The 21,984-nt window shown below is 44.8% G+C and overlaps 2 protein-coding genes across 2 annotated transcripts in view; both read left to right on the top strand.

Moving 5' to 3' along the window:
- The window catches only part of HRH1 (histamine receptor H1), a 367,533-nt gene that overhangs the window by 236,879 nt on the left and 108,670 nt on the right, over nt 1–21,984 (top strand). The window lies entirely within an intron of this gene.
- Nucleotides 19,117–21,241, top strand: LOC127053344 (uncharacterized). Its single transcript, XM_050957913.1, has 2 exons — nt 19,117–19,602; nt 20,634–21,241. The coding sequence occupies exons 1-2, from the start codon at nt 19,203–19,205 to the stop codon at nt 20,975–20,977; spliced, it is 744 nt and encodes a 247-aa protein (XP_050813870.1). The 5' UTR covers nt 19,117–19,202; the 3' UTR covers nt 20,978–21,241.

The following is a 21,984-nucleotide window of genomic DNA, read 5'->3' as shown; positions in this document are numbered from 1 at the left end:
GGCTGGAATATTCCAGTGATCCCTGCAGCACAGAAGCCACTGGATGGGGGCAAAGCACAGGTGCCCGAAACCCATCTTGCCTCATACTTCTCAGCTGGAGCTGAGTATTAAGGCCATTATTTACAGGAAGAGTCATCTCTGTTAATTTCTTACTGTTCAATAGCACTGCTATTTCATTTAGTGTAACAGCTGATAGAAGTATCTCCTATATGGAAGATCTATCAATGGATATTGTTTGTGTACATTTGGTATTTGGACAATAATTGAAATATTAGACTCACAAAACATATGCTTTTGTTAAGTGTCTATGGGACATTGGCTTTAACACAGAATTGACTTTTGTTCTTTCTTTGTATAAGGCTGATGTCCTTGATGTATGGATGAATGTAACTTTCCTTAGAAATGATACTTCTTCCACACTTCCCCTGCTGTAGGTGTAATCATTTAATTCTGAGCAGGGCACCTAGCCTTCAGTGTTATCAAAGTCATTCCGCTTTGTAAATAAATGTTTATTAGACAGGGGGAAGGAAGAAATTCTTTTGAGGATAGATGCTTTTTGCAGGAGCTAATTTCTTTGTAGTCTGATGACTTACATGCTTTAAATTTAAGTTATGTACATGTGTTTTCAGGAAGAGAGGACTATACTAACAATCCATAGCCTGCCTCCTAGAGAGTTGCAAAATGTTGCTCTATTCTAGGCATAAAGACCAAAGTACTTGTACATATAGGAGCCAAATCTTCAAAGGTATTTAGGTACCTAACTCCCACTGATTCAAGGTGTTAGGTGCTTAAATACCTCCCTCCTCAGAGGAACTATTCATGTGAATGAAGGTTGACAAGTGAAGACCCAAGAACTATAAATTTCATTTGCTTCAAGAGTGAGTGTTCCCCCTAACAAAGTATCCAGAGACATTAAAAATGGAGTTCTAGCTATGTGTGTTCCTTCAGTGCCACAGAATGGCAAAAGCACAATGGAGCTGCCACAGTTCTGCTCTGCAAAGGCTCGGGAAGCTGGGAGGCTGCACAGGGAGCACACTGCAGTGCTCACCTTCTTAGCAGTTGTGTATGGACATAGGAGGGGCTTCTGGAAAAGTAGCCAAAGAGTCTGACCTTCAGGGACCTATTGGACAAACGCTCATAACTGGTGCCCCCACATATCGGCCTCAATACGAAGCCTGTGCACAGAGAGCTTGAAAGATCTGTGTGTTAGTGTCTCACAGGACAGTGGCCAGGCATTTCAGGCCACCTGGCTGATGTCGTATACTGACTACACAAAATGTTTGATGCTAAATCTAGCCAAAGCTTGAAGTCCTCTTTATAGGCCAGGACCCTCCATCATCTCCCTTTTCCCTTTGAGATAAATTCTTGCTATATTATCCATTTCACGAAACAGAAGAATCTAGGGGTCCCATTCTTATCCTTCACTTCTCATATCAGTTCTGTTCTTAGATCTTAGAAGTAACTCTGCTCCAAGATCTTTGGTCTATGCACCTGATAATCTGTCACAATGGAAATCTTCTCACCAGCCCTCCATTTTATCACAAAAGGTCTGCAGCCAATTCCAGACAGCTCTTTTTCAATTTGTTGTCATGTGTGCTGGTCTCATTTCCCTCCTGCTCTTTGTACAGTTGTGCTGCTGGCTTCAGAAATACAATAAAAGCTGCCAATTCTGTGGTGGTTGATTGTGACAGTGACTTCAGGCTGGACAAGAACAGGGATTTCCATTTTGCTCAGTTCAGCCAAATCCCTTGAGACAGTTCTGTGCATAGTGGATTTATTGCAGTTACAATGATTCAAAGCCAGGAGATTAAAGCTTTTTATTTTCTCTTCACACCAGCATTTTGGCCTCGTTTCTATTTTGATAGTAAACTTTTGAGAAAGGTTTAAGTCCTCTTCTCTCTCTCTTTAACCCGTAAAATGCTATTATTTTTCTTCTCACAAACCAAATCCAAGTATAGGAGAACTTATATGTAGGTACTGAGGGGAGATTTACTCTGCTTTTCACTGTTTTCCATATAATGACAAACAAATCCTGAACTCCTTACCCCTACAAGCTTCTCCTTGAAATCACGAGTTTTGCTTGTAAAAAGTATGGCCAAAGAGAAGCTCAGGATCTGAATAGAAGAGTTACATTGCAGATCAGGACTGATGATCACTGGTATAGCTACATGATAGCAGCTTTCAAAGCACTGGCTCCCTGAACTCTGTTTGATCCTCACTTTCAGGAGCACCGATGAACTTCCGTGACAAATTAAGATGTGGGTGCTTTTGCTTCTATTTCAGAGAAGGGGAGGAATTTTGAAAGAGTTATAGTGAAGTTACATGAGCCAGCTGTTATCCCCACACAGCTTTCAAAACTATTATGAAGAGATGGTGCAAAGGCTCCATTAGTCACAACAGCCAAACTGCTAGCTTAGATGGCAAAGACCTTGTCAAAGGTCATCACTTGAGTATTTACTTTGGAAGCTGCAGGAAACCATCTTAATCCTACCGGCAATCTTTCCCAGTGACCAACCAATGCACTGCAGTTTATTAAATGAATGTGTACAACATACAGAAACTGTACGGTTTATTTTACACTGCATCTTTGCTACAAAGCACAGTAATTGTTAATATACATTCAGATAGGTTCTCTGCAACACAACTCAAAATATGGCCATAACTACACAGCAAGGAGGCACTGGCCAAGGACGGAACAACATGTTGGGTGTTAGGAGATGTTTCCTCTGCTGAATTGCTTGATATCATTCTGCATTAAGTAAAGAAACCTCAGCTCTGATACTGAAAGAAAGACCTACTATGACACTGGAGACCCAGATGCCAACTCTTGCCCAGGCTGCAGGCGTTAGCTAAGAGCTGATAGAAGTGACCTGGTCTGGCCTCCAGCTATGAGACTATGGCCATGGCTACACTAGAGAGTTGCAGCGCTGGTGAGGGGGTTACAGCGCTGCAACTTAGGATGTGGCCACACTTGCAAAGCACGGCCAGCGCTGCAACTCCCTGGTTGCAGCACTGGCTGTACACCCGGTCGAGCCTCAGGTGTAGCGATTCCAGCGCTGGTGATCCAGCGCTGGTCAGCAAGTGTGGACCCCACCAGCGCTTTTATTGACCTCTGGGGTATAAGGAGGCATCCCAGAATTCCTGTCCACAACAAACCGGAAGAAAGGGGGAGCTCAGAGTTCAGCCAAACTGCTTATTTAAAAAACAAACACAGCTCCTGTTTGCTGAGCGAGCGGAGGCAGGCAGGGGAATTACTTTGGAATGTTCACAGCTGTTTGCTTGAAGAGAGAAACAGCATGCTCACACGGCAGAGGGGGAGGGGGAAGTCCATGTTGAGCAGATGCTTATCTGGTCTGACGGCTATTTAGGAGTGCATAATTTGCATTTAGTGAATGAGAGAGGGGTGGGGGAAGGGTCAGAACTTTTAAAATGATTGAAGGTAGGCACTGTGTGTCTTCCAGTCCTTAGAACTTGGAAGGCAGGGAGCTGAGAACAGTGTCAGCTCCAAAAATCCATTCTCTCTGTCTCCCCCACGCTCCCTGTCACATTCCACCCCACCCCCCTCTTTTGAAAAGCACGTTGCAGCCACTTGAACGCTGGGATAGCTGCCCACAATGCACCACTCCCAACAGCGCTGCAAATGTGGCCACACTGCAGCGCTGGTAGCTGTCAGTGTGGCCACACTGCAGCGCTGGCCCTACACAGCTGTACGAACACAGCTGTAACTACCAGCGCTGCAGAACTGTAAGTGTAGCCATGGCCTCTGTTAGTTTTGCTCAAAATAGGTATTAGTCTTCAAAAATGTATTTAGTCTTTAGACTCTGTAGAATGTTTGTAAGTTGCTGCATGCATTAATCTCACTTGTAATGTCTATATTCCATGCTTTAAGGAAATATGCATGTATTGCTTTAGAACTTTGAAAATATCTGCTCTGAACTTGTGAACTCAGGCATGAGAATCATCCCCCTCCCGCACCCATCCAGAAGGGCTCTCAAAATCAGATGGGCCATCAAGGATCACCACAGTACAAAAGGCCCTATCACACCTGGGAAATGCTATGTGAAAGGAAGCAAAAAAGCCACAGAAAAATTTTCCACCTGAAGGGCCAGACACCTTCAGGGGCTGTCTCCTGGGTCTGCCCTGAAAGACACTTTAAATTGACAGATTACTACAATTCTGTCAGTCATTCTTAGGATTCAGGTGGTAACTCATTTGTATGTGTATGTTTGCTTTTTTTTAAATCTGTAAGTAACTTTTTTTTTTCTAGTTAATAAAGCTTTAGATAGGTTTATTACAGGATTGGCGATAGGCATTGTCTTTGGTATAAGTTCCAGGGTAGAGCTGCCCAAGGGACTCAGGGGACCTGGGGCAAAGCAATTTTGGGGGCCTCTTCTATAAAAAAAAGTCACAATACTATATTCTTGTGGGGGCCCCTGTGGGGCCCAGGGCAAATTGCCCCACTTGCCCCCCCCCCAGCAGCCCTGTTCTAGGGTACCAATCAATCTGGGGGTAAGTGACTGGTCTCTTGGGACTGGAAGCAAGCTGAATGTGATGTGATGTGTGTGTAAATAATCATTTATCAGTAAGTCCAGTTTGTCTGGGTGGCCAGGTAAACTGGTGAGTCTAAGAGGGTTGTCTAGAACTCCATGTTAAGACCATTATAGTGATCCAGGAGTTCACATTTGTTACTGGCATGGTGAAATCTAATCTCAACCACAGCACCAGTTTGAGGTGTCTACCCGATTTTCAACAATTTTCCCTGAGGTAGGCACTAGTGGTTGTGAGTGCTAGACAGCGTGACACACACTCTAATGTAACAAAATTTTCCAGTCTGGAAAGGGAAAGGAGGAACGCTGTACTCCACATGGGAAGAAAGAGCCTTTCAAAAAGGGCAATTCTATGACAAGCTCTGTGTAAGCGTAAATGAGGCCCCCTATGTTCCCTTTGCCCCACCCTGGAAAGTTAGGCCTATAGGGTCCATTTTCTTTTTGAAGGAAAGCTTTTACTGCAACACTGAGAATGTGATCTTTGTTCTCTTTAATACAAAATCCCCCTCCCACCCAAAAATAAAAGCATGAATGATATCTAAGTCCAAGATTTACAGTACATCATTCTGAAATAACCAATTTAGCATTGAGGTTATATGCCCAAATAAATTCAGTATATTATACATTAAAATGAAGGAAACCAAACCACTATTTCAGCCAATACCCACTCGTATCCTTGGTAGTCTGATTAGGTCATAGAGATTACAATGCCCTGTTCATTCCCAGAAATGCTCTTTATAAAACAGTGTCTGAGACCCACAAGTCTCAGGGCAGCCTGAGCAAGGCTTGTATTCTTGTTCTGGTCCCCTAATAAGGGGACCAGATCATGAACAGTCAGGCCCAGTGGTCAGAGTCTGACTGCCAGAACCCAAGCTCAAAGCAGAGTCAGAGCCAGGGACCAGAGCTGAAGGTCAGAACCAGATTACCTGAGTCAGGGAAGGCAGGAACAGAGCTGACTCCAAGACAGGAACAAGGCTGGGTGCACAGTTTAGAGTAATGCCAGCACAAAGAGGCAGAGAATCAGCAGGTGTGTGCACTGGGCAGCCACAGAGCTATTACTGATGAGCTTAAGAACCAGCCTGCTGGCTTTTTCAGACAGGGCTGTCCATCAGGCAGCCGAGCTGACTCATTATGTTGTCAGGAGTACTGAGTAGGTGCAGGTGCAGGGCCTTACTCCGGACACCCCTTTTCAATGGCTAAAGAGCAGCAGCCTTCGCTCTCAAGGCTGTCAATCCTGTAGTTTCACTAGAACAATATTCACTTTCAACAACTAGAAAAAATAAAATAAAACATGCATTAAAGAGAGTTCCAGGTCTAGTCCTGCAAGGCTTACTCATGAGCAGCCTCATTGACTTGATTCTAGAAATAGGCAGAGAAGACAGAATTCAAGTCAATGGCAGACCATACTTTTGGATTTATGTACATTTTGTTGACCACTCAGGTATCACCATTATAAGCATAAGGTAAATACCCAGACAGATAGGCAGAGAGTAGTGGAACCATTTACATGAGCAGGTATTACAGACTCAAGTAAACACTGCAGGATGGGAGTCTATTTTGGTAATATTTAAGAGGATTCTGTCAAGATTGATACTACTACTAATTAATTTGCCTTTAAAATTAGATTAAAATAAAACACTTCCTAATATGGGGCAAAGATTTAATCTGCCATACAAACTGCATCTGTGGTAGATTAAAATAATAGTTCCTGAGCTAGATAATGATTCAACAAAAGCAAACCCAGTGTAACATGCGCTTTGCCAGAATACAAAGGTATGCAAGTCCAACTCACCATCCTGCTACATTTCCTGCTAGTTTTGCTCTTGAGAACTGCCAGGGAGTAAAATGAACAAGAATCTTGCACAGTGAAGAACTCGGAGAGCAGGATTCTCAAAGAGTTTTGATTCCCCATTGTCTGACATGAAGAGAACTGTAAGGATGAGCACAGAGGTGTGATGGTCTGTGTGATCAGAGCACCAGACTCACAGCTGTTGTGAGCTACCTTACAGAAGAGCTAGGAAGTTAATCAGTGTCAGCTCTCTTTTTTTAATCAGGTAATATTTTACTACTATTAGGGAGATATTTAAAAGCCAGTGCAGATTTCAGAAAAGGGGAGGAGTGCAAATACATTTCAGAGTAACCATTCTTGACAGGCTGCTTAATTAGCCAGGGAATTGGGCTTCTTTTGTTTGCTTAATGTACTGTTTTCAGTTTGAGATACACAAATGCTAATCAGTTGCCATAACAACTTCATACATAGTTCTCCAATATCCCTTTTATCACATTTTAGAACTGTAATTGCTATGGTCATAGAGTGCAACATTTTAATTGATTCACTGTTGTGCTTTTGCTCTTGGGAAAAGAAAGCTGTTTCTGAACACTGGGAATAATTAAAAGTGTGCAACGCCACGCATCAGAAATGTCTTATTAGTGATGGGCAAAGACCATCCTATTAGCAATAACAGATCATCTTAGCAGTGATGGGAAAAATCTTAACGATTTGGAGTTCAGCTTTGATTTGGATAAGCACCAAAATAGCTCAATCTTTATTCGAACTACCTGAACCTTTTTGGTCTGTAAAACTAGGCTAGAAATCTTGGGTGAACAGTGTTTCTCTTTAGAAATTCTGGCTCTTCTGCTTCTACAAAAACCAAATAGCAAGCCTTCTTTATTTAGGGTCTGATCCAAAGCCCAGCGGAACAATTCCTGTTGACTTCAGTGAGTTTCACTTTCTGCTGAGGTTCTCAGAACTCTTTGCAACGATAGATATCCTCTCTGTTTTACCCACGGGGAAAGTGAGACACCAAACTGTTAAATGCGTTTTCCAAGCTCAAATATTGGGTCATGGCATATCTAAAAATAAAACTTATTTCCTGTATCTTAGCTCTCATTCTGACCATTAGACGTAGAATCTTCCCCAGCCTTTTACTCATTATTTCATTCCTCTCTTTTCTGCCTATAAGGAAGGTGGGGTTTTGTTTGTTTAAGACTTAAACCAATTCATATTTAGGCACCTGAAAAAACTAGCATCTTAAAAAAAAAAAAGTTTAGCATCTAATAATTATCCTGGACTTCACTAGGAGGTGCTGAGGGCTCAGCCCTTTGGAAAACCATGCCATTACCTTCCAGAGAAGATGCTTCTTGTAGAGAAATTAAAATCGAATGACATCTTGTTAATTTGATGTACCAATGAACAAGAAGGGCTCTTAGTTAAAGTAGCAAGAAATTACTTACAAGCACTCAGACAGACCAATCCAACCTTACAGTGGAGCTTTTTCCTTAACATGCAAATGTTTCTCATTCCATTACACAATTCACATGCAGCTTGAACCTGTAAAGGAGGGCATTTCCTATAGCAATGTGATTTGAAAGTTCTATTCTATTACAAATTGTTGCCTGTCAGATCACTGTTTTCCCTAATACATTTTGAAAGACAAGCCATAAATAGGAAGAGATTTCTGTATCGTAATGGGATGATTATACTGCACATTTGTTTTCATTAATGTAAAATAAAATGTCAACAAAATAAATTGCAGCAACATTATGAAAAGTACAAGTGACTATATAGAGAAAATTTCTGGATTCTGCAGAGAAGAGAGAGAAAGTTGATTTTGCAACATGAACTGTGGTTAACCTCAAAATGCAGCTGGATATTGTTCTGTGCTTTTCCAAAACCTTTCAAGCCTGCAACATTAGGAACAGGTGCAGTACTTGGACTTCAGAGCAGATACGCTGAAGTCATTGCTCAGAAATCGGATGGCTTCTACTCATTCAGAAAGTGGATTACTATTTTCAAGAAAACTTCACCATCAATCTCCCTTTTTAAATTATCTCATTTTGCATTTACTACTGTTAACCAAGATAATGTTATTTTGTAGTGCAAAAATCATCCAGCTTGATTCTACCTGTGTTATGTGGTAGAGCTCTAAAATCCAAGAATAGACATGCAAAATGGAAAAAAACTTCATCGTAACAAAATATCTCATGGCAGAACAGTGTCCCAGTGACTTAATGTGACCTCTCTATTTTTAGCTATTTTCATTTAGTATCTTTATCTCAATGAAATTAGATTCCATGATCTCATGGATCTAATCATCACACATGAAAACTGTGACAATTATGAGAATGCGCTTGAATTGTACTGTAGCTTGCACTGTTATTGGCATAGTTTTCTGCATAAATATTTCTGATGAAGTTCATCCCACAGGCCAGAAGGCAGAGATAGTTCACAATGGTTGCCTAGCAGCTTCTACTTAAGGGTTGCTAAGATACAATGCCAGAACAATTACCTCTAATTACTCTAGCCCCCCACAGCACAGCCTATATAATTAGTTTGACCTGGGTGGGCAAGTCCCACCACTTCTTGAAACTTCTGGGCCTTATATTCACTATGGAAAATAAGGTGTGTTTGTAATTCAAGTTAATTAATTAGAGGCAAAATCCTAGTGAAGACAAGGCTGTTTGTAATTGTCACATGTGTTAGCAAGTTCACTATAGGGGAGCCTAGGGCTTACCTTCACCTGCTAACTCATATTAAAACTACAAACTGTTAGGTCTTCCCTAGGATTTTACCCTTGTGTTAGTTACCACAGGTTAGCCAACCTGAGGTAAGAACATCTTTTTCCTAGTGAAGACAAAACACTAGAGAACAAAGAAACTTAACTGGGTTTTAAGAGACACTCTCAGGAGTACAGAGGGGAATGAGACTCAGGGCTTGTCCACACTGGTAAACTCAGGGCCTTAGAGGTATAACATGTTCTGCCTTGGATGCATTAACGTCACACCTTCAGTTAATTAATTTTCACTTTCCTGTGTTTCCCTGTGTAGACGTGGCCTCAGATTCAAGAAGTCATATGGGTATCTGGAGAAGCTAATTCTACCTAGGTCACCAGTCTGGAATGATAGTACTTCAGAGAAGGCCTGGTCTATACTATGAGTTTATACTGAATTTAGCAGCGTTAAACCGAATTAACCCTTCACCCGTCCACACAACGAAGCCCTTTATATTGATATAAAGGGCTCTCAATACCAGTATCTGTAATCCTCCCCGACGACGGGAGTAGTGCTGAAATCAGTATTGCCATGTCGGATTAGGGTTAGTGTGGCCACAGTTTGACAGTATTGGCCTTTGGGTGCTATCCCACAGTGCACCATTGTGACTGCTCTGGACAGCAATTGGAACTCGGGTGCACTGGCCAAGTAGACAGGAAAAGCCCTGTGAACTTTTGAATTTCATTTCCTGTTTGGCCAGCGTGGAGAGCTGATCGACACAGGTGACCACGCAAAGCTCATCAGCATAGATAAGCATGTAGTCTGAGAATCGAAAAAGAGCTCCAGCATGGACCGTATGGGAGCTACTGGATCTGATCGCTATATGGGGAGATGATTGCATGCTAACAGAACTCCATTCCAAAAGATGAAATGAAAAAAATTTTAAAAAAATCTCCAAGGCCATGATGGAGAGAGGCCACACCAGGGACTCAGTACAGTGCTGTGTGAAAGTTGAGGAGCTCAGACAAGCCTATCAGAAAACCAAAGAAGCAAACAGAAGGTCCGGGGCAGGGCCTAAAACATGCCACTTCTATGCTGAGCTGCATGCAATTCTAGGGGGGTCCGCCACCACTACCCCACTCCTGTCTGTGGATTCCGAGGTGGGGGTAATCTCAGCCATGCCTGAGGATTCTGCGGACAGGGAAGATGAGGAAGAGGAAGGGGAGGACAAGCTTGCAGAGAGCACACAGCACTCTGTTCTCCCCAACAGCCAGTACCTTTTTCTCAGCCTGACGGAAGTACCCTCCCAGCCGTCCCAAGCCACTATCCCAGACAATGAAGCCATGGAAGGGACCTCTGGTGAGTATACCTGTGTAAATATAAAACATGGTTTAAAAGCAAGTGTTTTTTAATGATTGATTTGCCCTGAGGGCGTGGGATGCATTCGTGGCCAGTACAGCTACTGGAAAAGTCTGTTAACATGTCTGGGGATGGAGCGGAAATCTTCCAGGGACATCTCCATGAAGCTCTCCTGGAGGTACTCCAAAAGCCTTTGCAGAAGGTTTCTGGGCAGCACAGCCTTATTTTGTCCTCCATGGTAGGACACTTGACCACGCCATGCATGTAGCAAGTAATCTGGTATCATTGCATGACAAAGCCTGGCAGTTTATGGTCCCGGTGTTTGCTGGCATTCAAGCAACATCCGTTCTTTATCTCACTGTGTTATCCTCAGGAGAGTGATATCATTCATGGTAACCTCGGTGAAATACAGGAATTTAATTAAGGGAACAGAGGTGTCCATTCCTACTGGGCTATTTGCCTGTGGCTGAAAATAAATCCTTCCCTGCAGTTAGACAAGCAGGGGGGTAGGGGGAGGGTGATTGGCACTGAGCTTTTTTGTGTTTGGCTAGCAGGGATCTTCCCTGATACCAGACACACGGTGGGGGTCAGGGAGTGGCTAGCAGGGATCTTCCATGATACCAGCCACACGGTGAGGGGAGGGGTAAAGCAATCATCCCAGAGAATTGGATGCTGGGGGAGTTTGGTTTCTGCTGCTGCAAATTAACAGGAAAGACGCAGCACTCAACGGGTTTTGCTTGGTATTTGGGAAAGGAGGGCACTGGATATATGAAGGCTGCAGAAGCCGAAAGACAATGACTTACCATGGCTGCATGCAAGCTGAATTCTGTTGCCCGGACCTGTGTCTGTGATCTGTAACACCAAAGCCGCAGGCACTCAATATTAAGATGCAAAATGTGACCTTGTACTGAAATCACATGTGCTATGTAAGGTGAATAGTGTTGTTCACCGTGAAAGAGTATAACCATTATTCTGTAAAATGTATCTTTTTAAATACTTCTCTCCCTTTTTTCCCTCCCTCCTGCAGCTGCAAATTTTTCAAGCCTCTCTCCTCTGTCCCGAAGGCTATCTCAGATAAGGCGGCGAAAAAAAAGGACACGAGAGGAAATGTTCTCGGAAATCATGGAAGTGAACCACAATGAAAGAGCTCATCTGAATGAGTGGAAGGATGTGGTATCAAAGTACAGGAAAGATGTCAGTGAACGTGAGGACAGGAGGGACCAACGTGAGGACAGGAGGGATGAACGTGAGGAGAGGAGAGACGCTTGAGATGAGAGGTGGCTGCAGGAAGATCAGAGGAGGCATGATGCAACGCTGAGACTGCTGCGTTATCAAGCTGACATGCTCCGGCGTCTTGTGGAGCTTCAGGAACAGCAGCAGGATCACAGAGTGCCACTGCTGCCCCTGTATAACTGCCCTCCCCCCTCCCCAAGTTCCATAGCCTCCTCACCCAGACGTGTAAGAACACGGCAGAGGAGGCTCCGTGCACCTGCCCACTCCACCCCCGTGGACAGCCCAACCAAAACGCTGTCATTATTTTGAAATTTTTTAGTGGCTTTTTCCTTCCCTCCTATCCTCCTCCCAAACCACACCCGGGCTACCTTGTCAATTCTCTCCCTCTTTTTATAATTAATTAATAAAGAATACATTATTTTTAAACTAGAGTGACTTTATTTCCTTAGAAAGCAAGCTGTAATCAAAGGGGGAGGGTGGGTTGCTTACAGAGAACGAGTCAATCAAGGGGGTGGGTTTTCATCAAGGAGAAACAAACACAACAGTCACACCATACCCTGACCTGTGATGAAACTGGTTTTCAAAGCTTCTCTGATGCGCACCGCTTCCTGGTGCGCTCTTCTAATTGCCCTGGTGTCTGGCTGCATGTAATCAGCAACCAGGTGATTTGCTTCAGCCTCTCACCCCACCATAAAGGTCTCCCCTCTTACTCTCACAGAGATTGTGGAGCACACAGCAAGCAGCAATAACAATGGGGACATTGGTTTGGCTGAGGTCTGAGAGAGTCAGTAAGCTGCGCCAGTATCCCTTTAAATGTCCAAATGCACATTCACTCACCATTCTGCACTTGCTCAGCCTGTAGTTGAACAACTCCTGACTACTGTCCAGGCTGCCTGCATATGGCTTCATGAGCCATGGCATCAAGGGGTAGGCTGGGTCCCCCAGGATAACTACAGGCATTTCAACATCCTCAACTGTTATTTTCTGATCTGGGAAGTAATTCCCTTGCTGCAGCTGTTTAAACAGAGTAGTATTCCTGAAGACGCGAGCGTCATGAATCCCTCCCAGCCATCCCATGTTGATGAAATGTCCCTTTTGGTCCACCAGTGCTTGCAGCACCATGGATATGTACCCCTTGTGGTTTATGTACTGGGTGCCCTGGTGCTCAGACAGGGATATGGGTTCCATCTATCGCCCCACCACAGTTAGGAAATCCCATTGCAGCAAAGTCATCCACTATGACCTGCACATTTCCCAGAGTCATAGAATCATAGAATATTAGGGTTGGAAGGGACTTCAGAAGGTCATCTAGTCCAACCCCCTGCTCAAAGCAGGACCAATCCCCAGACAGATTTTTACCCCAGTTCCCTAAATGGCCCCTTCAAGGACTGAACTCTCAACCCGGGGTTTAGCAGGCCAATGCTCAAACCACTGAGCTATCCCTCCCCCCACTACCTTTGGTAGCAGCAGCTTAATGATTGCTTTGGCTACTTGCATCACAGCAGCCCCCACGGTAGATTTGCCCACTCCAAATTGATTCCCGACTGACCGGTAGCTGTCTGGCGCTGCAAGCTTCCAGAGGGCTATCGCCACTTGCATCTCAACTGCGAGGGCTGCTCTCATCTTGGTATTCTGGCATTTCAGGGCAGGGGAAAGCAAGTCACAAAGTTCCATGAAAGTGCCCTTATGCATGCGAAAGTTTTGCAGCCACTGGGAATCATCCCACACCTGCAACACTATGCGGTCCCACCAGTCTGTGCTTGTTTCCCAGGCCCAAACTCGGCATTCAATGGCTAGAACCTGCCCCATTACCAGCATGATCTCCAGCGCGCCGGGGCCCACGGATTGAGAGAATTCTGTGTCCATGTCCTCATCACTCTTGTTGCTGCACTGCCGTAGCCACCTCCTCTTCGCCTAGTTTTGCAGGTCCTGGTTCAGCATAGACTGCACGAGAATGCGTGAGGTGTTTACAATGTCCATGATTGCTGTCTTTAGCTGAGCAGGGTCCATGCTTGCCATTGTATGGCGTCTGCACAGTTCACCGAGGAAAAAAGGCGCGAAACGGTTGTCTGTCACTGCTTTCATGGATGGAGGAGTGAGGCTGTACCCAGAGGCACCAGCAACAATGTTTTTTGCCCCATCAGGCACTGGGATCTCAACCCAGAATTCCAATGGGCAGGGGAGACTGCAGGAACTATGGGATAGCTACCCACAGTGCAACGCTCCAGAAATCAACACTAGTGTCAGTACATGGACACAGACCACCGAATTAATGTGCTTACTGTGGCCGCGTGCACTCGACTTTATACAATCTGTTTCAAAAAAAAGGCTTCTGTAAAATCGGAATAATCCCGTAGTGTAGACATACCCGAAGATTGACATAGATTCTAGGACTGGAAGGGACCTCAAGAGACCATCGAGTCCAGGCCCCTGCCCTCATAGCAGGTCCAAATACTGTAGACTATCCCTAACAGATATTTATCTAATCTACTCTTAAATATCTCCAGAGATGGAGATTCCACAACCTCCCTAGGCAATTTATCCCAGTGTTTAACCACCCTGACAGCTAGGAACTTTTTCCTGATGTCCAACCTAAACCTCCCTTGCTGCAGTTTAAGCCCATTGCTTCTTGTTCTATCGTTGGGGATAAGATGAACAAGTTTTCTCCTTCCTCTTTATGACACCCTTTTAGACATGCACAAGCATTATTTTAAAATTCTTAATCCAACTGATAAACAAAATAATACTTTATTTTAAGAAGGCTGCTAGTCAACAGGTTCCTGAAGGGAGCAAACACAGGGGTGATTAGTATACATGAGGGTAATTTGATCCTGGTCCCACTTAAAGAATGAGAGAACTGTGAAATTCTACCTTGAAGTAACTAGGGCTGAGGCCAAGACCTGAGGAGGGCACACCAAGGTATGTCTACCCTGCAGCACAGCCATGGCTGGCTCAGGCTCGCAGGGCTCAAGCGGCAGGACTAAACATTGCTGTGTAGACATACAAGTTTGGGCTGGAGCCCGAGCTCTGGAACCGTCCACCCTTGCAGAGCCTAAATGTCTATAAAGCAATTTTTAAGCCCCAGGTGCACAATTCAGCTGACCTGGGACAGTTATATCTACACAGAGATAAAAAAAAACCATACCTTGAGAGACTTGAAAAGGGACAGAGGCACAGATAACCCCACAACCATGGCAAAAGGTCATTGTTCTAATTTAATTAATATTTTGTGCCATTAAACAACCTGTAGAACCTACAATTTGATTTTTACCTGATTTTTGTATGTCTGGCCTTTTCCCTCCCTCTGAACACTCCTCTCAGCTATGCAGTAGTTGTCATGCCAACACTTTTGTCATCCCTAGCCCTTCACTGAGAAAACAAGGCTCATCACAAGCTGTGAAGACTGATGCTATGATGCAATTGTTAAGGGGATGCAGCAAATAATACATATGATCCATGTCAAGTGCGTGCATGTGTACACACTTTCATTCGATATGATGCACACCATCTGAGGAACACAGGAGCTCAGTTTTACCTTTTAGACTGCTCGTGCTTTCCTGGAGACAACTTTAACCCATTCTGGGAAATGAAATGGTGCAAGTTTCAGATATCCTGGTTCATTTTGAAACATTGCTCTGCTCACAGCTCTCTTCAGAAGCCTACCACAAAGATATTTGAAATTGCCTTTAAAGAATTTCTCCCCCTTGAACAGTGGAAGATGTACCCACAGCCTCACAATGTACACCTGTATAAGTGTGACTTCCTAGCTGGCGTGTCCCCATTTGGCTGGGCATGGCATACCAGACTCTCCCCTTTTTAAGTCCCCTGCTGGTAGCCACTTTGGCCATGTGAGAGGCTGCATCTTCTTGCACTTTGGCCTTCTGGCTGGGTGACTTGTAGTTCCAACCCCGTCTAAGGTATGCCAACAGTCCAAAAATCAGTACTCTATCAACCACATATTTGGCCTTTGGTCTGCCTCCCGGCTCACTAGTCCTTACCACTAGCACCAGGGGTTTCAACAGTCCATATCTCTTGTCAGGGGGTTCCAACTCCATCATCCTCAGTGGGCTGGTAAGGGAACCCAAGCCCTCCCTCTTCTTTGCATTCTGGTCCAGGGAACCCTTGAGTAAGCAGTCAAGGCCTGACTACACAGATCCCTTGCTGCCTCCTGGGACCACTTCCTACCCTGCCCTGTCTTGGGCCTTTGCCACAGCACCTTCCCAGGCTCACTGTGTATCAATACATCCCTCTCTAAGCCTCTTCCACAGGCTCACTGCAAAGCTTTTTTGCTCTCTCTGGCCAGGTCCACACTACAGCGTTAAATCGATTTAAACAGCGTTAAATCGATTTAACGCTGTAACCGTCCACACTACAAGGCACTTAAAATCGATTTTAAGGGGTCTTAAAATCGATTTCTGTACTCCAGCTAAACGAAAGGAGTAACTCTAAAATCGATATTACTAAATCGATTTAGGTTTAGTGTGGACGGATATTGAAGTTATTGGTCCTATTCTTTTACTGAACTACCCAAAGTGCACCGCTCCAGTAATCGATGGTACCCTGGGACCATGGACGCACACCACCGAAGTAATGTGCCCTAGTGTGGACGCGTAAAATCGATTTTATAAAACCTGTTTTATAAAATCGATTTTACTAATATCGATTTAAAGCTGTAGTGTGGACGTAGGCTCTGCCACCTAGCTGGTTCTGCTGCAGGACTATTATCTCTACTTCCCTCACAGAGCAGCCCCAGCTCAACCAGAGTCTTCCTGCTCTTTGTACACCCCTCCACCACCCCAGAGAATCCCGTGCAGACTCACTTCCTCCCACTTGCCCCCAACTGCTTTGGTCTCCCTGTGGTAGACATACCCTCCTTCAGGAGGGCTCTACATGCCAGCAGTCCAAGTCAGCACCACAATTTCTGCCCAGCTACTTTCTCTGAGGGAGGGCCGGAGATCTTCTCTCCTTCCTGGCCTACCACCAGCTGAGCTGGGTTCAACCCTATTCATTCCTTTCTCCAGGCTTGATACCAAGTGCAGGTGTGGTGAGGTAGGGCTGACTGACCCCACTGCCTTTCATTAACTTCTTCTGGCCCGGTGTGGGGTTGGTACACCTCACCACAATACTATTCATTTTAACACTACATTTTTGCAGAACGGTTGTAATGGATTTCTTTAAATATCTGGGGAAAAAACCAGGATTATACGTGTTTCAGGATAAGCAAGGGACCATATAAATTCAGCAGCAAGACCAAGTACCAGTCTTAGCCCCAGTTCATGAAAACTTCCCAAATCAGTAAAGCACTTAAACATGTAGGGTACAAAGGAGTGTTGTAAGGTGTTGAGCCCAGAGTAATTTTATTCCCCAAATTACTAAAACAAGAAATGGGGGGACAAATCATAATGATTGCCTCTCAATGCCAGATCAGCAATGCAACCCCCATTATTTTAGTCACATACGGTTCTTACCAGACCTTAGGGGGCATCATGATTAAAGGCAAGCAGAATGCTCACAGTGGTTCGTTGTGACTATTTTATTATTAAAGAAAGGAAATTAAATAATATTTTTGATAAAAAACCAATAAATAATGATTAATTCAGTCATAAACTCTTCTGTATGACTCTCTGTGGAGATCTTTCAAGAGAGATTGCACCTTTGAGAATGCATCTATCCTGGGGGCAGTGCTCTTCTCCTGGGAAGTTAAGACCAAAGTACTGTATATTATCTCCAAAATCAGCAGTGAGTCCTGTCTCAATGTATCATAGATAACTAAAGCAGCTTACAGATGGGCAAAAGAATTTTCTTTTAAAGGTCAGTGAACCCTATTTGGTTTCTCGTGTATAACCTAGCAGTTTATAAATGGGCAGAAGTAAATTATCTTAACTAAGTCCAATGGAACCGCAGAAAATATTTAACTCGGTTACTTAAAAGAAGCCATTCAAGGAGCAGTTTTGCGACAGGCAAATGAAATTCAAATGATTCCCCACAATTTTTCTCTGTTTGCCAAGATTAATTTGTGTCTCCTCTCCAGGGGTACAGTCTAAATAAATTGATATTTAGCAGAAGAAGCTGTTAATACCGTAAAATCCAATCACACTTCAATCTCCCATTAAAATCATTTCAAGAAAATTTTAAATCTAATCCCCTGGTGGTACTTTTGCCAACTTTATCTCATTCATGATGCTGAAGTCTCAGCAATATCATCATGTTGCACATTCAGTGCTGGATTGGAAGATCGCTGCTTCTTGGTGGTGCAATGTAGAGTTTTTTGTTTGTTTTGTTTTTGTTGTTGTTCTACTTAACTATCTTGTTGCTGTGGCTGTTTGCTTGTTGAAGTGTCAGCTTGAAAGTGTGATGAGATGTACAGGCTGGACCCAGGCCATAGGAGAGTGTCTAACAGTGCAAAAGTGTAAGAGGTTTAACACTGTGCAAGAAGAAGCATGAGAGTACGTATGTCAATTCAAAGGAATGTATACTTTTCTTTTTCCACAGTTTCACTGAAGGTGGAAGGCCACATCTCCTTTGTACGGTTAAAACAACTGGGCAGTGGAAAAAGCTGCAAAAGGAAATTGTAGAATCTTAATTTCCCTAAAACCATTCAATACTAGACAATGAACTATTAGGGTTGTATTAAGAAGATACAGAAAACCATTTTAGAGTGATTCAGAGATCTGAACTACATAACCCTAGATGCCTATTCCAACTCTTTAAGAAAATAATCTATTCAACAGTCATTTTTTAAAAAGTTAAAATAAAATTAATAAAAACAAAACATTATAAATGGTCTGTTAACTAGCTATTTTAGAGGTTATGAGCCAGATCCTGGGCCCTGCTAAGGTCTCTCTGCACCACCCGAGTGGTACAAAGTGACCTTTAAACTGTCCTAAAGGAGAAGCGAGGATTCCCCTAGCAGGCATAAATTGCAAGGGACATATCTGGGTCACTATGGGACACAACAGTTGGAGAAAATGGAGCTGCACTGCAATACACTCTGCCATGCTCCTATCTAGTGGAACAGTCCTTAGGGGACTGTGGCCTAGTATACACTATGCGTTTAAACCGAATTTAGTAGCGTTAAACCAATTTAACCCTGCACCCGTCCACACAACCAGGCCCTTTATATCAATATAAAGGGCTCTTTAAACCGGTTTCACTACTCCTCCCCAACGAGAGAAGTAGCGCTAAAATTGGTATTGCCATGTTGGATTAGGGTTAGTGTGGCCGCAAATCGACGCTATTGGCCTCCGGGCGGTATCCCACAGTGCACCACTGTGACCGCTCTGGAAAGCAATGTGAACTCGGATGCACTGGCCAGGTAGACAGGAAAAGCCTCGCAAACTTTTGAATTTCATTTCCTGTTTGGCCAGCATGGAGAGCTCACCAGCACAGGTGGCCACGCAGAGCTCATCAGCACGGGTAACAATGCAGTCTCCTGAGAATCAAAAAAGAGCTCCAGCATAGACCGCATGGGAGGTTCTGGATCTGATCGCGGTATGGGGAGAGGATTCTGTGCTAACAGAACTCCGTTCCAAAAGACGAAATGAAAAAACATTTGAAAAAATTTCCAAGGCCATGATGGAGGAAGGCCACAGCAGGGACTCAGTGCAGTGCAGAGTGAAAGTTAAGGAGCTCAGACAAGCCTATCAGAAAACCAAAGAAGCAAACAGAAGGTCCGGGGCAGGACCGAAAACATGCCCCTTCTATGCTGAGCTGCATGCAATTCTAGGGGAGTCCGCCACCAGTTCCCCACCCCTGTCCATGGATTCCGGGGTGGGGGTGATAATCTCAGCCATGCCTGAGGATTCTGTGGATGGGGAAGATGAGGAGGAGGAAGAGGAGGATGAGCTTGCAGAGAGCACACAGCACTCCGTTCTCCCCAACAGCCAGGAGCTTTTTCTCACCCAAACGGAATTACCCTCCCAGCCCTCCCAAGCCACTATCCCAGACAATGAAGCCATGGAAGCGACCTCTGGTAAGTGTAACTTTGTAAATATAAAACATGGTTTAAAAGCAAGTGTTTTTTAATGATTAATTTGCCCTGAAGACTTGGGATGTATTCACGTCCAGTACAGTTATTGGAAAAGTCTGTTAACATGACTGAGGATGGAGCAGAAATCCTCCAGGGACATCTCCATGAAGCTCTCCTGGAGGTACTCCAAAAGCCTTTGCAGAAGGTTTCTGGGCAGTGCAGCCTTATTCTGTTCTCCATGGTAGGACACTTGACCATGCCATGCATGTAGCAAGTAATCTGGTATCATTGAATGACAAAGCCTAGCTGCGTATGGTCCCAGTGATTGCTGGCATTCAAGCAACATCCGTTCTTTTTCTCACTGTGTTATTCTCAGGAGAGTGATATCGTTCATGGTAACCTGGTTGAAATTCAGGAATTTAATTAAGGGGACAGAGATGGCAAATCCTACTGGGCTGTTTGCCTTTTGCTTAAAAGAAATCCTTCCTTGCAGGTAGCCAAGCAGGGGGAGAGGAGGGGGGGGAATGGCGCTGAGCTTTTTCGCGTTTGGCTAGCAGGAATCTTCCCTGATACCAGCCAAGCAGTGGGGAGGAAGGGGGGTGTTTAGCAGTGATCTTCCATGATACCTGCCACACGGTGGGGGGAGGGGTAAAGCGATCATCCCAGATAATTGGATGTCCGAGGGGGGGGGGTTCTGCTGCTACATGTTAACAGGAAAGAAGCATCACTGAACGGGATTTGCTTGGTATTTGGGAAAGGAGGGCACTGTGTATATGAAGGCTGCAGAAGCCGAAAGACAATGGCTTATCATGGACGCATGCAAGCTGAATTCTGCTGCCTGGACCTGCATCTGTGAGATCTCTAACACCAGAGCCGCAGGCACTCAATATTAAGATGCAAAATGCGACCTTGTAGTGAAATCACATATGCTATGTAAAGTGAATCGTGTTGTTCACTCTGAAAGAATACAACCATTATTCTGTAAAATGTATCTTTTTAAATACTTCTCTCCCTTTTTTCCCTCTCTCCTGCAGCTGCAAATTTTTCAAGCCTCCCTACTCCATCCCGAAGGCTAGCTCAGATAAGGCGGCGAAAAAAAAAGACGCGAGACAAAATGTTCTCGGAAATCATGGAAGTGATCCACAATGAAGGAGCTCATCTGAATGAGTGGAAGGACGTGGTATCAAATTACAGGAAAGATGCCAGTGAACGTGAGGACAGGAGGGACCAACGTGAGGATAGGAGGGACGAACATGAGGAGAGGAGAGACGCTCGGGATGAGATGTGGCAGCAGGAAGATCAGAGGTGTAGGCAGGAAGATCAGCAGTGGCAGGATGCAACGCTGCGGCTGCTGCGTGATCAAACTGACGTCCTCTGACGTCTGGTGGAGCTTCAGGAACAGCAGCAGGGTTACAGAGTGCCGCTGCAGCCCCTGTGTAACCACCTTCACCCCCCACCATGTTCCATATCTTCCTCACCCAGACGTGTAAGAACGCGTGGGGGAAGGCTTCGTGCACTCGCCCACTCCACCCCCGTGGACAGTCCAACCAAAAGGCTATCATTACTTTGAAATTTTTTTAGTGGCCTTTTCCTTCCCTCTTATCCTCCTCTCAAACCACACCCGGGCTACCTTGTCAGTTCTCTCCCTCTTTTTATAATTGTAACCCTTCTGCCCCTCTGAGTTGGCAGCAACAAGGGCCGGGTTCAGTATTCAGGGGTTTCATTTTAATAACACAAGGCATAACCGGCTCGAGCCCCCACCCAGTGACCTGGGACACTTACATACCACACCCCCCTGGGCGCCTCTAGGAGGCAATACTTCCCCTCTCGCAAGCACGGAGTCTGAGTGTAGCAAAATCTTTTTAATAAAGGAAGGAAACAATGCGGCATCCCATTGGAGAAACACCACAAACAGGGTTATAACACAAACCATAAGCAAAAACCCACCTCCAAGTACGTTTGGCAATGTCCTTTCCCCCTTAGGGTCTTAAGTCCAATCACCCCAAAGTCCAACAACCCAAAAGTCTCTGGTCAGTGCCACCCCAGAATTCAAGAGTTTATCCGCCAAGTTTTACCCCCCTAGCCTGGATGGAAAGGTGGGGGGGAAGAGTCCACACAGGGTGTTAAGGGGCACCTTATGTGGGCCAGGGCCAACTGCTCCACCTCTCCGTGAAGTTCTGCTGCAGCCTTCACCACGACCCGCTCCACCACACCAGCCGTGCCGCTCCTCCAGCTGTCCGTGCAAACCACTTCACTCTGCTCACTGCTCCATGGGCTGCTCCAACCACGGCTGCTCCAATACGCTGCAAACCGCTCCGCTCTGCCAGCCGCTTAACAATAGGTCTTCAGGTTTCCCCACAGGTTAACACAGCACTCAGTGATCTC

This window comes from Gopherus flavomarginatus, chromosome 6, assembly GCF_025201925.1.
Source record: "Gopherus flavomarginatus isolate rGopFla2 chromosome 6, rGopFla2.mat.asm, whole genome shotgun sequence".
NCBI classification, from domain to species: Eukaryota; Metazoa; Chordata; order Testudines; family Testudinidae; genus Gopherus; species Gopherus flavomarginatus.
The sequence above is the reverse complement of the archived record's forward strand: the minus strand, read 5'-3'. Positions and strand labels throughout refer to the sequence as shown.